This window comes from Festucalex cinctus, chromosome 14 (genome assembly GCF_051991245.1).
Source record: "Festucalex cinctus isolate MCC-2025b chromosome 14, RoL_Fcin_1.0, whole genome shotgun sequence".
NCBI lineage: Eukaryota > Metazoa > Chordata > Actinopteri > Syngnathiformes > Syngnathidae > Festucalex > Festucalex cinctus.
The window spans coordinates 11,776,063-11,790,592 of NC_135424.1; the positions used below are offsets into that span (position 1 = coordinate 11,776,063).

Below are 14,530 nucleotides of genomic sequence, written 5' to 3' on the forward strand. Positions count from 1 at the left end.
CTACCTCTTTGCCATAAATATCAAACAAAAATAAGTGAACACACACCCAACCTTAAATAGATAAATGTTCCAATTAAGACATTTGAGTGATTAATCAAAATGTATTTACTAAATGACAACACAAAACTATGTGATAGATAGATAGATAGATAGATAGATAGATAGATAGATAGATAGATAGATAGATAGATAGATAGATAGATAGATAGATAGATAGATAGATACTTTATTAAACCAGAGGAACTGAACTGAAACCATTGTTGCTTTTTTTTTAAGCTCCATCAATGTGGTTCATCACAACTACCTCACATCTCCATCTGTTCCGGATCACCACTGGAGATGATTGCCACTAATTTTGGTCGTGCGATTGAGATGTTTCATTGGCTAAAGAGAGGCGCAAGTCTTTGGATAATCGAATGGCAGCTAAATGATCTGCAGTGGACGCAGACTGAAATGGAGGCTAAATGGCGACACGGAAGGCTCTTTATCTGAAGCTCATTACCCGCCACTCAATTCCCACAAGACCTTCTTCTGCTTCACGCTGAGCACTTTCCTGCCGAGAGAGTGATTGCAACATTTTTCTCGACAAGCCCTCACCCCTCTTTTTCATTGTTTCCTGTCTCCCCTGACTTCGCTTTCTCTCTCTGCTTCCCATTGTGCTTCTTTCAGTCTCCCTCGAAGACACGCAATCGCTTTTGTATTGCATATGTCATTCCAACACTTGCAAACTGCGAATGGAGCCGAGTGTTTATTCACTTGCTGATAACAGCGAATGAGCAACATTATGAATCATGGACAAGTATTTAATAAAAAACAAAAAACAAAACAAGAAATAGGATCATCAATAAGCAACTGTATAGAAATCAAAGCGAGACTTGAAAGCAGATGGGACAAACGGAGATGTCGAGTGTCACAGATCCAAGGAGGAATTGGATGCCTACGCATTTCTCTGCCGAGGCTCAATGTACTCAAGACCCAGATGAGCAAATATGTCCTCTTCGCTCCTTGCTGTCAGGAACTCTCGCTACCAAGAAGACACAAATGGCAAAGTCAGGGTCATGGGCAGAAATGCACAGGAATTTGTGAAACCAGACACCAAAAGACATACAATTAAATATTTAATCTATGTGATTCCTTCATTATTTATTTTTGGCAGTATTTAATACTAAAATTACTTATTTACACTGGTTCATGATTACAACAAAGTTCAAGTATGTAATGGCTAGATTGTCAAATGTATTTGACCACATCAAGAAAATAAAAAAGTTGTGATGACTCTATATTGTTTTACTATTTACAAGTCAATAGAAATACGGACTGCAAATCAAATGTCAATCAGCCATAGAGATGAGTGGTTTGTGACGCGCAACATCGCTAACATAACGAACCAAAGGAGTGAGAGTTTAGGATTGAGAAAGTTGACAAAAAAATTATAATAATCAGATTTGGCCATACTGTCTTGGCAGAGCGCAGTCAACCTGTGTTTCGGTCGACTAGCGCAGATAGAAGAGGGTGTTTGCACCATTGTGTGCTGTTGTGGGATGAAAAGCAGCACATTCACAACACACATCCACCAAAATCATGTCGCACCACCCGCGCCACAAGTTAGACCTTATTTTTGCAAGTCTAAAATCTAGTCTACTTTTTTTGTCACTAAATTGCAAGATGTGGCCCCAAACACGGTAAACTAGACTATGATGCTCCTGTTTTTAGGTATCTGTCTACAAATAAAGGGCTCCTTATCTTTCACTCAATTCACAAGTGACTAGTGTAACATAACAGTCGCCTCTACAGGACCTCATCGCTGTGCCCAACTCACAGACAGGAACAATAAACCCACACTTAATCCATCTGGTACGTTAGTGTAGCAGTTGGCTTAAACAGAAATCGATTCGTCATGGGCTACAAGGATGATTTATTCGAAAGGTGACTGTTGTGCCATCCAAAGGCGTTGTTATCGTCTCGCACGCTATATTAGTGTAGCAACAGAGCTAACTAATTACCCAACACATCAAAATAACTGTATAAATGATAGAGGATTATATTGTTGTTGTTTTAGATATATATCACTGTGATCGCACTACGACATGAAATGATGAAGATACCGTTAATTAGAGGTGTGCAAAATTTCCGATTCTTAGATTATTCACGATTCGGCCGTGGAACAATCGAGAACGATTCACAAACGTCCAAATTCCGATTATATAAATATGCCAAGGGAAGCGAAACTAAAGTGAACCGGAGCGAAAAGTACGCGGAACTGAAACACAGTAGCGCGCGCGGTCTTCGGGACGCTTTTTGGGACGGACCGAGATTACACATCCACAACTCACGCCTCGAGATTCAAAACAACAACAAGCATGGCTGAGCTGACCAACCCACCTCTTCGTGGGATCAGACCTGCTCCGAAAGGCAAACAACTTCAGGCGGAAGTATCAGCTAGCTGGCTGCAGTGCGTCGGTTAGCGTTCTACAGGGCGCCGCGCAGTGATACGAACGAACGAACAGAAAAGTAGTGGCTGGCGGTAATGGCGTCTGACTTTATTCAGAAAAGAGTATTGTGGTGGAAATGTATCACGCTTTTGAAAACAAAAAGTTTTTAGAAGAAAAACGCTTTATTTCCGAGACCCCAGCCAGCTTGGTGGACTATTTTCCTCTCGTCCAACGCCGAAGTCAGTGCTGATCGCACACACGGGAGGTGAGGATCAAATTGAGATTCATGTTAAAAAACCCGAACGATCCCATTAATGTTTACACGTTCATGTTTACACAAGTAAAAAAGCAGAAAAGCACTTGAGTTTTTTTTTTTTTTTTGTACCTCTGAGAAACTTTAATGTTTACATGTTCATCTTTACACAACTTAAAAAGCAGGAAAGCACTTTTTTTTTTTTTTAGGCATTTGTATTGAAGTAGTAGTTCACATTGTCTTTCATTTATACCTCAGTGCACTTTTGAGTGGATAAAGATAATATATTTTTGCTCAATGCTATGTTTTATTCTGTTGAAGACTGAATATACTTAAAAGCTGTTGTTACAGAATGAGGACTTGAGTATTTTATTTACTGTTTTGAACTGTTAACTTGATACTGAAATAGTAGTTTACGTAGGCCTGAGAGGACTTTTGTACTATTTTTGTAACTAATGTACGAAACATTAAAAGCGCCAAAATACATTGGGGTTTTTTCTGCTGCCTGGGGGGGAATCAATAATCGTTTTATAATTGAATCGTAGCCTCTGAATCGTAATCGCAATCGAATCGTGAGGTGCCCCAAGATTCCCACCTCTACCGTTAATATCACGGAGGTCCAGCACACACGATGGGTTACATAACCATTCCAAAATAATAACAAACTTTGTTGCTCTGCCCCACACAAAGGCTCCTTTTCTAATTACAAGGATTCAGAACTCGACTACATACACGTTCATGGGCTCACAGTGGGAAATTGTAGCTCACCCAACACGATGTATAGCTGCAGGGTCACTGCCATAATTTTTCATTTTCATAGCCATCCTGCTGGCTGGATAGAACCACCCAGCAGGCCAGTTTCGGCGTGACGTCATGTGAGAGGCACGGGACGTCGGTTTTCCATACCAGAGCTCAGCGTGGTCAGAATTAATGGGTTTGGGTGTGTAATAATAATATTTGTGACAACACTGTATTATAAATATCAGCTATATGTACAGTATTTTGTGGATGATGTGTCATAGTTCCAGCAGGTCACCTAGACCATTTACCTCATTTGCACCTTGCATCGTCTTTCCCTTCTCCCCACACTTTGTTGTAAGTACTTGTGCTACTGCAGATGAGATGAGCACTTTCCCTGACAAAACACGACTAGGTTATTAACAGCTGGCTGTCTACCAATGCCATGTGATGAGGGGTTATGTCTCCATAAGAGCGCTGACGAGCTCTGACTCACCTTGGGAGCGGGACCGCCTGGAGAGAGAATGAGCTGTGATTTTGACACATCCTGCCTTCAAGTGCTAAACTGGACCTGACATGTGCAAAAAGGATGGGAGGAAAAGCCAAAAGAACGGGAAGCAAAGCTGTCAGCTGGAGGCAGACATACAGTAAATGGGAACAACAAGTTGTCAGCCAAGAGAAAAATGAAAGTCCACCGTACTCGCTTGTTAGAGATAATGCAAAGGACAGGTTGGCAATGAGGCAAAGAGGTGTGAGTATTTAATACATACAGGGAGTCCTAGAACTGGAGCTAATATAGGCATCCAGTTGTTGTTGTTTTTTTCAAATCTTAAAATCAAACAAAAATATATAAACTAAAATAAAAAAAAGAGAACTTTTGATCCTTGAATATTTGAAGCTAAAATCTATCATCCAGAAAGGGCATGAGGCACTGTGAAGCAAACAAGACAAAGACAAGCAGAAACGTGAAGACAATTTAAGCAATAAACTAAATTGTACTAGCCCTATCTCGAAAGTCCCGTAATCTTCACAACCATACATATAGCATTTGTGACCGAAACGATACAGCTACCGCATAAATTCAATTTAAAACTCTACCATGCAAAGCAAAAGCCACATAACAAAACCTAGACATACCATCGGCCTCTCTAGGCCCAAACTCATCTGAGCTGGGCTAAAAAAAAAGTAGAAAATTGTGCTGTGGTCTGACGAGTCCACATTTCAAGTTGATTTTGGAAATTATGAAAGTCGTGTCTTTTGTGCCAAAGAGGAAAATAACCATCCAGACTATTCCCAAAAGCCAACATCTGTGATGTAGGGTTGTGTTAATGCCCATGGCATGCGTAACTTGCACATCCGTAAAAGCACCAATAATGCTGAAAGGTATCAACAGATTTGGGGGCAACATATGCCACCATCCAAGCAGCACGTTTTTCAAGGTCATCACTGAGTTTTCAGCAAGACAATGGAAATCTGCATTCTGCATGTTAAAACTGTGTAGCTTTGTAGTAAAAGAGTGTGTCCTAGGCTAGCCTAACCTGCCAGCAGTCCAGACCTGTCTACAATTGAAAATATGTGGTGCATTAAGAAGAGCAAAACACAACGGAGACCGCGGACTGTTGGGCAAGTGAAGTTGTACATCAAGCAAGACCGGGGCAGAATTCCAAGTACAGAGATTTCAAAAATAACATTTAAATCATTCCAATTGAACCCCTTCCTCAAAGGCATTGGGTTCCACCAAGGGTGCCCTTTGCCACTGATTCTGTCTGCTACCTTCATGGACCAAATGTAGGTGAATGTAAGTGTAGAGAGAGAAAAAAATCCAGTTTGGTGATGGCCTGAGGATCAAATTTCTGAAATTTGCCAATTATATGGCACTGATAGTTTCATCAAGCTGTCCCGCGGTTGCTGGGATAGTTCATAGCTCTGGGGATAAGAATCAGCACCTCCAAATCCAAATAAAGGGTAGTTTGGAGCTTCTGGGTTGATGTCTTACCTCAAAAGGAGGAGTCGCTCTAAATGTATTCCCAACTAACAGAAAATGGAAAGATAATGCGGTATGGCTTGAAATATTGACGGATTGATGATAGTGGAAGGGTATCCCAACTGTTAAAGTTTGACGATTGATGGATGTTCAGATTTCATTGACATGCCTACCTCTGATTATTTATCCATGCAGTAGCAAATACAAAGTAGTGAAGCCAAAGGATCGCAATTATAAATTACACAATATAATATAAAACTGTAACCTGGCAATAGCCAGATTAATATGCGCTTCACTCAAGTGAGTTCTCCGCAATATCCATCTGGTACCTTTCCACGGTAATTTGGTCGGCAAAGGCGGGACATTCTGTACAATAATTGGAGCTGATTGGACGATACAGCATTCTACACATTTGTTTTAACCAATCACGGCCATGAGGTGAAAATTTCGTGTTCGTTCTTGTCGAAGCGGGAAAAGCACGAACATCTTACCAGCTCGAAATGGACGAAGCGCTTCGCGCTGTTCAACATTCAACAACGAAACGGTGATTAATAAATAAATTAATAATAATAAATAATACATCAATAATAATAATAATAATAATTAATAAAAATTCTGCGAGAACAGAATTAATTGTAGCATCCATTTGTCCATGTTAGGTTTGATTGTTAGCTCCGGCGTCGGCGCCGGCTTCCTCGTTTCATCACAGTTGCGTATCACCCCCCCCAAACACAATGTCGCTCTGTGATTGGTCCGAACCACTGGAACAGCGGTTATCAGCGGGAGCGGTACAAGATGTATTCTCTGGAATTTGTGAACTCACAAATTCCGCGAGAATTTATTTTGCGAGAGCAAGGTTAATAAAACCCAGCTTTCAAAGCAAATATGCTGAAGCAGCATTTAGCTGTTATGGTGCAAATAAAGCTGTCAACAGAAGTCAGCTCAAAGTGTTAATGCTTCTAATTGATTGAGGTTTTCTAAATCATATTTCAACTCTATTTTTTTATATTTTTCTTGCACAGTAGTAATTTTAGTAGGCTATCTTTTATTTCTGTGGTTTGCTTTAAATGATGTACTTTTAATTATGTAAAGCATACTAAGTAAGCTAGCTAAAATGTGCTATATAATTAAAAGTGCCAAGTCTTGCCATGCCTTTTATTGAATTTAAAGCTATTTGAGGAAATACAGTAAATTCCTATTCTATATTAAATTCAATACTGTGCTATTGCACAAAAGAAGTTTAATCATAAAATACAATATAAATTGTGAAAAATATGTTTCTGTCTTATTAATTGACATATTTCATCCCTAATCAAGACTATCACTAATTCTTCCTGACCCTATCAGAGACCTTTCTGTTGCACAATAATAATAATAATAATAATAATAATAATAATAATAATAATAATAATAATAATAATAATAATAATAAAATTTGAACACGCAATAAGAACCCACACTGTTATTTTAAATATGTTTCCCGCTTACATTTCTTGTTCTATTTCGCCCTTCATCAAGATCAGAAATTCTGACAGGATCTTTCGGTGCTTTGTAAGATTGTGTGTGATGTCTGAAGGTGTGATTGCATTGATGAAAAATGTATCACCCCAATTCAAAGGGTGATACTTCTATGGTGATATGACTTTCTATGAAAGACTTGGATGATTCTTTTTTCATTTTCATTTTATTTTTTGGCAGCAATAAAAGTTGTGGTCATAATGAAAAAATAAGACCTTAGCTGTAATATAAATTCATTATTCTAAAATGGCCGCCTCTTCAAGCAGTTTACTCTGTCACTTGATAACAATTTGCTGTTTATATGCTTGTCTCTATTGCTTATGCACACAGAATATTTAAAGGAATAATGTTTGGTTGTTTGTTTTCAGGGGGGAAAAAACTTTTGTGGAGTGGATCATTTATATTACAGTGAAATCATATTGAGACACATTAAGTGGTGCACACAGCCTTTAGTTTTTGCTTTGCTCATAACCTCAGGCCCATTTATTGCTCTAACAACTCAAATCAAATAACATGCAGACATATCACTGTAATTTATGGTGCGGCACAAAATATAATACTGAACTCGTAGGTGATAACAGGCTGAAGCTGTATGGAGGAGTGGGAGAAAACATGAAAAAGTGCTTGACACGGCTGATGTGATTTGCAGTAAATCCACTTCTACTACAATACATGGCAGGGCCAATTGTTCAGAGGGAAGACAGGACAATAGAGGGCATCCTGCTATAGGGGGAAACACAGATGAGATTTCCAACATTACGAATTCAGCCATTATCGCCGATCAGGACTTAGGTCCTTTTCTTTGGTGTTCACGTTCCTCGATTCCCAAAACCTCACTTACCTTCACAAGGTTCGTATTTATTTACTTAGCACAACAGTGTGACCATGAGTCTTATGTACCTTGAACTTTGACCATACGCAAGGCTGGACTGCTTTTGATAATGCAAAAATGTTTTGTTTTTTTTATTCCTGCTGGTGCATCAAATGGGGATTTCAAAACAGAGCAGCTGTTCATTCTAAAATATCCGACTGAGAGATGATGTGGAGATACCAACACACTAGAATGGTACCCAGCCAAGCAAAGACCTCCATCAAGGTCAGCTCTAATTCTGATCAGCAAATGTAGGCATCGTGGGCAAAACACAAATCTGAAACCAAGCTTATATATTCTGTTTATCCTTGCAATAATCAATAATAGGACAACCTAGGCATCAAAACACACCTATCAGTCACATGGTCCAGTACTTTCGCTTGCATGAAAAAAAGAAAGAAAGAAAAAAAGAGTATCATAACTAGTGCTGTCAAAGTTAAAGCGTTAACTAATTAATTAATCACAAAAAATTATCACATTAATCATGTATTAACGCAGATTAATCGCACTATTAATTTTGACTGCAGATGATCTTTTAGCTTGACAGCGGATGGCTAAGTTAAAGGTAGCACAGGCTGTGTATGAACAATAAACATAACATGCATTAAAGTGAAGCATTTAATAAATGTTTGCATGTGACATTCAGAATATTTGTTGATGTCAAATTATATGGGTATTTTTTTTTCACTTTAAATTATGCAAGTAATTAACTGATTAGAAAAAGAGGGGGATGAGACATCCTCTTAACACTAAATACCGAAAAAATTAACACATAAGAGGTGCATTTTAAATTTGGCGGGCAAAAAATGTTGATAAAAAAAGCCTTTTTAAATAAGCGATTAATCGCGATTAATCAAAATTTTAAGATGTGATGAATCTGATCAAAAAATGTAATCAATGAGACAGCTCTAATTATAATTAGAGCTGTCAAACGATTATTTTTTTTTTTCAAACCTTATTTGGAAATAAAGCCTCAAATGTTTTCAGTCTATAGTAAAAAAAACAACTAAATAAAATAAAAAATAAAAAGAATTGGCCTCACTGTTCCAATACTTGTGTATTGGAGCGCGTATGTCGTCTTCGCTGCTGCATTAGCAACAATCATCAACATTCCTGACCAAAATGAAAGCACTGTGTGCTAGCGTGAGTCAGTGTCCTTGACTTAATAAGCTGCTAATCAGCTACATGTTTCTCTGTCCTCCCTATAATGACGTCCCTCGTGGGTGTGAACACATACGAGTCCCTGCAAAACATCTGCCTCTTCTCTGTTAGCCGTCATCCTCTGTGTGCCACCCGGCCCATAGCTTGATGGATGGGGCAGATGGACATGGCTGCCTGCCCGGACCCGGATGGACTCCACAGACACATCAAAGCAGGACAGAAAAAGAGACCAAGGGAAAAACTTGAAAGCTCATCAACACAACTTTGAGACATTGAGGTACTTATGGTATTAGAGATACTTTCACGAGTATCGATTGGGTATTGACTAAGTAAGTAATCAGTCATATCATATGGAATCAAAATAGTCTGGTATCACGCATCACTACTTTGAAGGACATTGTCATATTATTTATACATTTATATTTATTCTGCGATTGGCTGGCAACCAGTCCAGAGTGTACCCCGCCTACTGCCCAAAGCCAGCTGAGATAGGCTCCAGCACCCCCCGCGACCCTTGTGAGGAATAAGTGGAATAAGTGGAATAAGAAAATGGATGGATATATCTTTATTTTGTTTAAATCATTTTAAAGCTGCTCTCTGCAACAATTTGACCAAATATATAGCCTTTTTATTTGACTATTTATGACAAAAAAATCTTCTAATTAATAGATTAACACTTCAGCTGTTCACAATGGGTACTACTGCAAGCCTCTGACCAATAGTTTTCCGACTGGACTCGGTTTCAAATTTCCCACCCTCTGTCTGCGGATGTGACGTCATATGCGCATTGTGTACATGAAAAAGGGGGTGTGTAGTTTCATTGTTTGTCCCTAGGCGGCAGTAGCAATATGAGAAACTATTTTCTGTGTTCAGCAGCTTGAAAGCTGAACATAAATGTGCAAAGACAATTCATACAGTCGCAGTAAACTTGAGTAAAGGTAACTCAATTTTTTTTTTTTTTTTTTTTTTTTTTTTTTTTTTTAGGTAGGATGACTATAAAATGTCAATATTGTCAACTTAAACTTGTGGGTTATTAATTAAATGTTGCTTGTAAATAATAAGAATGCATCAGATTAATACAGTGCTTTTCTGTAGCACACTCAAATCACTCACCAGCCATAAACCAGTGTGAGTGGCACTGGAGGAAGCTGCAATGAGTTAAAGTCACTTTATGTTTCAAGATATATACATAGACCTGGATTTGACACCTCAAAACTGAAAATCCAATACACAATAGATTCATGTTTACTGGGACAGACGTGTTTTTCTACCACGTGTTGATACGACAACCTCAACAGTGTTTCTCGACTTTATATGTATGCCAGGGCACAAATGGGGACTGTGGCAAAGCAGAACTATTAGTTTCCAAAATTTGGGACAAACTGCAGGGTGTATGGTGAAATATGAAATCAAAAAGTGACCTGAATTCCATGGAATGTATTTTACAATGTCTGCGTGCTGTTAAAAGGTGCAGCTTTTTAAACACTAATACACATCTTCTAGGAGACATTTTCAGGCCAAACTGAGTCTTAGAAGTGTAACATCCGCCAAGGACCTGACATTGTCTACAGAAGAAAATGTGTTAATCGTTGGCCTTCGCAGCTCTATCAATCTGCTTTTCCACTAAGATGGAAAGACTAACTAGTCTAACTTCTCACATGGGTGGAGTATTCCTTCTTTCGGTAATTTGCTTGACTGGCATAGATCAAATAGGGTGTGTGCATTGTGTGCCATTGTGGGATGGAATGCAGTAGACTGCTGGCCAATCGAAGCGGCTCCCCGTATTCCGTATAAGGTGGTTGAAACTTTGACTTACGCACGTACATATCTGGAATACAGCCAACCAGAAGATGGCCGTGCCCTTTACTTTCTCTGACTGGTTCAGACTACGTTGCCAAAATGTGTGTTGGTGTTCTACCAAATGGAGGCTTTCAAGTCATGGAGACTCCTCCTTGAAAAGCTACCATTGAGAAATTAGGGCACCTGTTGATTCCTAGAAATGATGCAATTGATCAGGTTATTAAACCTCAAACTGCCTCTTTATGTGGATAAATATGTGGATTCATGCATTAATTAGTTGCTTTTGTTCCTCAGTTTCCCAGATTCTACTTTGCAAACCACAATAAAGCATGCAAATGCACTCATGCAAAGTGATGTACACACCTGTGATCTGTGTGTGTTCAAATGCCAAATCTCCCCCCAAAATTATATTGCACTACAACCAAACCCATAGACATAGATAATTAACTGAAAGAAATATGTTTTGGTGTGGAAATTCCATAATATCCAAGTAGTTTTTCATTAAAGTATTTTCATAAAATATACATATATATATATATATATGTCCAGGCTATATGTCCATGAACTATCAAATAGCCTGCGAGCAAACAAACTGATGGTTAAAAGAAAAAAAAAAAACTCATATATAGAGCTGTATGATTTTATTTAGCTTGGTGCTGTTTTGTGTGCTACTTCGTGGTAATCTAGTTATGCAGTAAATGACCATTATGGCATTGTGAAAAGAGAAAATTCTAAAGGTAGAAAAAGACTTTTGCACAATATGTTTTACATATGCGGTTCAGATAATGGATGGATGGATATACTATACTGACTACACTACAATATTGCCACTTGCACAATATAATGATATCAATGCAAGCAGAATAGCCAATATCCTGCCTTTATAAAGATATTATTGATCAAGATACCATTACTTCTATATAATAAATTCATGAAAATTCACAAGTTAAGACCTTAAACGCTTCAATTTAACTGATTCTAAGGTCATTTTAAACTGATGTATAGACTTTTGATAAAAGGGCATTATTGCAAATCAAATCAGATAATAGTTTATTGTTTATTGCACAAGTATAATATTTGATGGTTATTCTTCGTGGGGAAAAAAGGCACAGTGATTAATTAATAAATTAATTTGTTTGGATGACAACAGAAAAAAAACTGTCAGAGGAATAGAAAGTGGGTTGTCGATAACGCACGTTCAACAGCAATCAGCCACACGTACGCGCGGCTTCTCTTGTCCTCCACTCGGCAGGACCTCAGGTCAAACACCGGAGACACAAACCAGAAGGGCACATGCACCTTACTAATCACACCAGCAATTAGGAGAAGAGTCATAAAACACGGCTGCTTATAAAACATCCATATTGGATTTAGTGTTGTTGTCATTATCCAACCTTCCCCGGCTTGCTAATCAGGCTGTAAAGCAGGCAGAGGTCCAGTAAATAATGAATTCCTCATCAGAAACATCGCCACCCAACTCAAAATATGCAAATGTTATTGCTCTCTGCGCCTGTGAGGAGCAAACATTTGCAAATGAAAATTGTTTAGTGGCTTTGGATGCACCAATGTAATGGCCATCTATAACGATGAGCGAAGCGGAGAAAAAAAAAAAAAAAAAAAAAAAAAACATGTTTTCAGAACCATTAAAACTCATTCACTGCCAGTCATTTTCTAAAATTTTGAAATTGTCAATACTCACGTGATATTACATTCAATAATTATATATAAACCGAATCTACCAAAAAACAGAATAGACTCCCTACTTTTTGCCCCGTCCCATTCTTTTATAATTGACAGTAGAAAAATGTAGGTTTGCCAAAATACAGCCATTTCTCCCATGGACTCTGAAACTGTGTTTATTTCCTATAAAATGGGGCAATGATGTCATCTACCGGTAGTTGGGCATCAGTAAAGTTGTTTCCAAGTTTGATATTTACAGTGGAGCATGCTCAGATTCGCCCCCATTTAGCACCGCTCTAAAAAATACAATTGACAAGTATACTTGTCAAAGGCAGTGAATGAGTTAATACTGGAAGGAAACATTGGAAGTTTGTGATGCATTGTTAGCATTTTATGATACCTGAATTGAATGAACATTTATTGCGTCCAGTATATATGCCCCCCCCCCCCAAAAAAAAAAATAACAATTTGTTAAATGTGATTTGTGAAATGTGCCCCCCAACTATCATACTAATGAGTTCAGATGTCATGGAAAATTGTGACACTACTAATGTTACAGCGGTTGTTCAATTGATGTTAAGATGGAGATTGGTGAGAAAGTGCTTGTAACATCTGTTAAAAAGAAATCTGACGAAAATAACAAACTGATTTGCCAAGAAACATGAATCTCACTTTAATTGTTTTCGAGCAGTGGTTCTTAAACTTTTTTGAGTGTTGTACCGTCTGTGAAATATTTTTTCAGCCAAGTACCCCCTAAAACCACCGCAAAACATTTTTTGGATGAGAAAAGACTTAAAATAAAGTGTTGTGCCATCATTGTCTGATTTATGAAATTTTGGAACTTCATTTCATTTGTCTCTTCTACTTTTTGTAAATAAAAAGATGTTACTAAAAAAGAAAGAAGGAATTAAATTAATTATAGATTTGAGTACACAAAAAATATCACCATTAACTGTTATCCTTTGGCATCATAGTAAAGAACTGTTCTCAAAGTAACAGAGACTCGTTTTTTTTTAGGACAATGAATTTGAATAACATTTATTTTATGAACATGTCCTTCGTTTTAGTCTTTGGTAATTAATTTAATGCATGAGCCTTTGGGGATGATTTTAAATGTGATTTTTAGTAGATTAATTTTGATATAAACCGGAATAATGATGTTTGAAAGTATGTCACACAGAAGTGACGTCATCTAGCAGCCAATAGAAAAGCACCAAAAGATGACGTTGCTCCCATGGTGTTTTTTTTTTAAAATATTGCGTACAAGTAATACAAAAAACAAAAAACAAAAAAAACCTAATACTAATACTGAAATTAACAAACTAAACTAAAACTAAGCATTTTTTAAAGAACTAAACTAATCAAAACTAACAGAACCACCCTGAAAACTAAGAAAAATGAAAAATTCACAAAACTATAATAACCCTACTGCCATATTACAAATAAATTGTTTATATACTGTAGCATTTTTCTAAATATGCAAAAGCACAAATAAATTATTTGTACACTTTTTAGGACTAAACTCTTCATAACATTATGTGGCCCTTGCGTCCTTCTGATTTTCTGTATGTGGCCCTCAAATGAAAAAGTTTGGACACCCCTGGTTTATACTGTGCTACAACGATTTACAGTAAACATCCATTTTAACCTTGATTTTGATGTAAACTTGAATCTTCCACTGTCATTTAATATTTTTTTATAATGTTGGTGTCAAGCGCTTTTTGAGCTGGTATTGTGGTAAAAGGTTTGAAGCACTGGACTAGAAGCTTTTTCAAAACAAAAAAAGGTCATAGCCGGGACATGAGTGTTTATTTATGAACTCACTCCTTAGAACTAGATTTGAGCATTTCTTCAGCTTCCTATTGCAAATGTTCCCGAGCTGTCCCCGTCACTATCCTCGGTCACTGCACCTGTTTTCCAGCCTCAGCGGACTCCAACATGGAGGTGGCGGCGTGAGTCTCACAAACACATTGTGGATTTTACTACAGCAAAAGCAAGACTTGCTTCTCTCATTCTGCTTCTTGAACTTTCTCAGCCATCGTCATCACTTGTGTTGCAATTACTAAAAAGTAAATCCTTACCAACGACCTTTA

The 14,530-nt window shown here is 37.7% G+C and overlaps 1 protein-coding gene across 3 annotated transcripts in view; it reads right to left on the minus strand.

Annotated features, from left to right (window-relative positions):
- Positions 1-789: 789 nt before the first annotated feature.
- Positions 790-14,530, minus strand: part of dntt (deoxynucleotidyltransferase, terminal) — a 64,852-nt gene continuing 51,111 nt past the window's right edge. The window contains exon 11 of one of the 3 annotated variants that reach the window (XM_077494994.1): positions 790-1,024. In XM_077494994.1, coding sequence (XP_077351120.1) covers positions 938-1,024 — 87 coding nt within the window. In that variant the 3' untranslated portion in view covers positions 790-937. Of the gene's footprint in view, positions 1,025-3,957; positions 3,995-7,408; positions 9,151-14,530 lie in introns of those variants that run through there. The other 2 variants (XM_077494995.1, XM_077494993.1) reach the window with 2 other exon arrangements.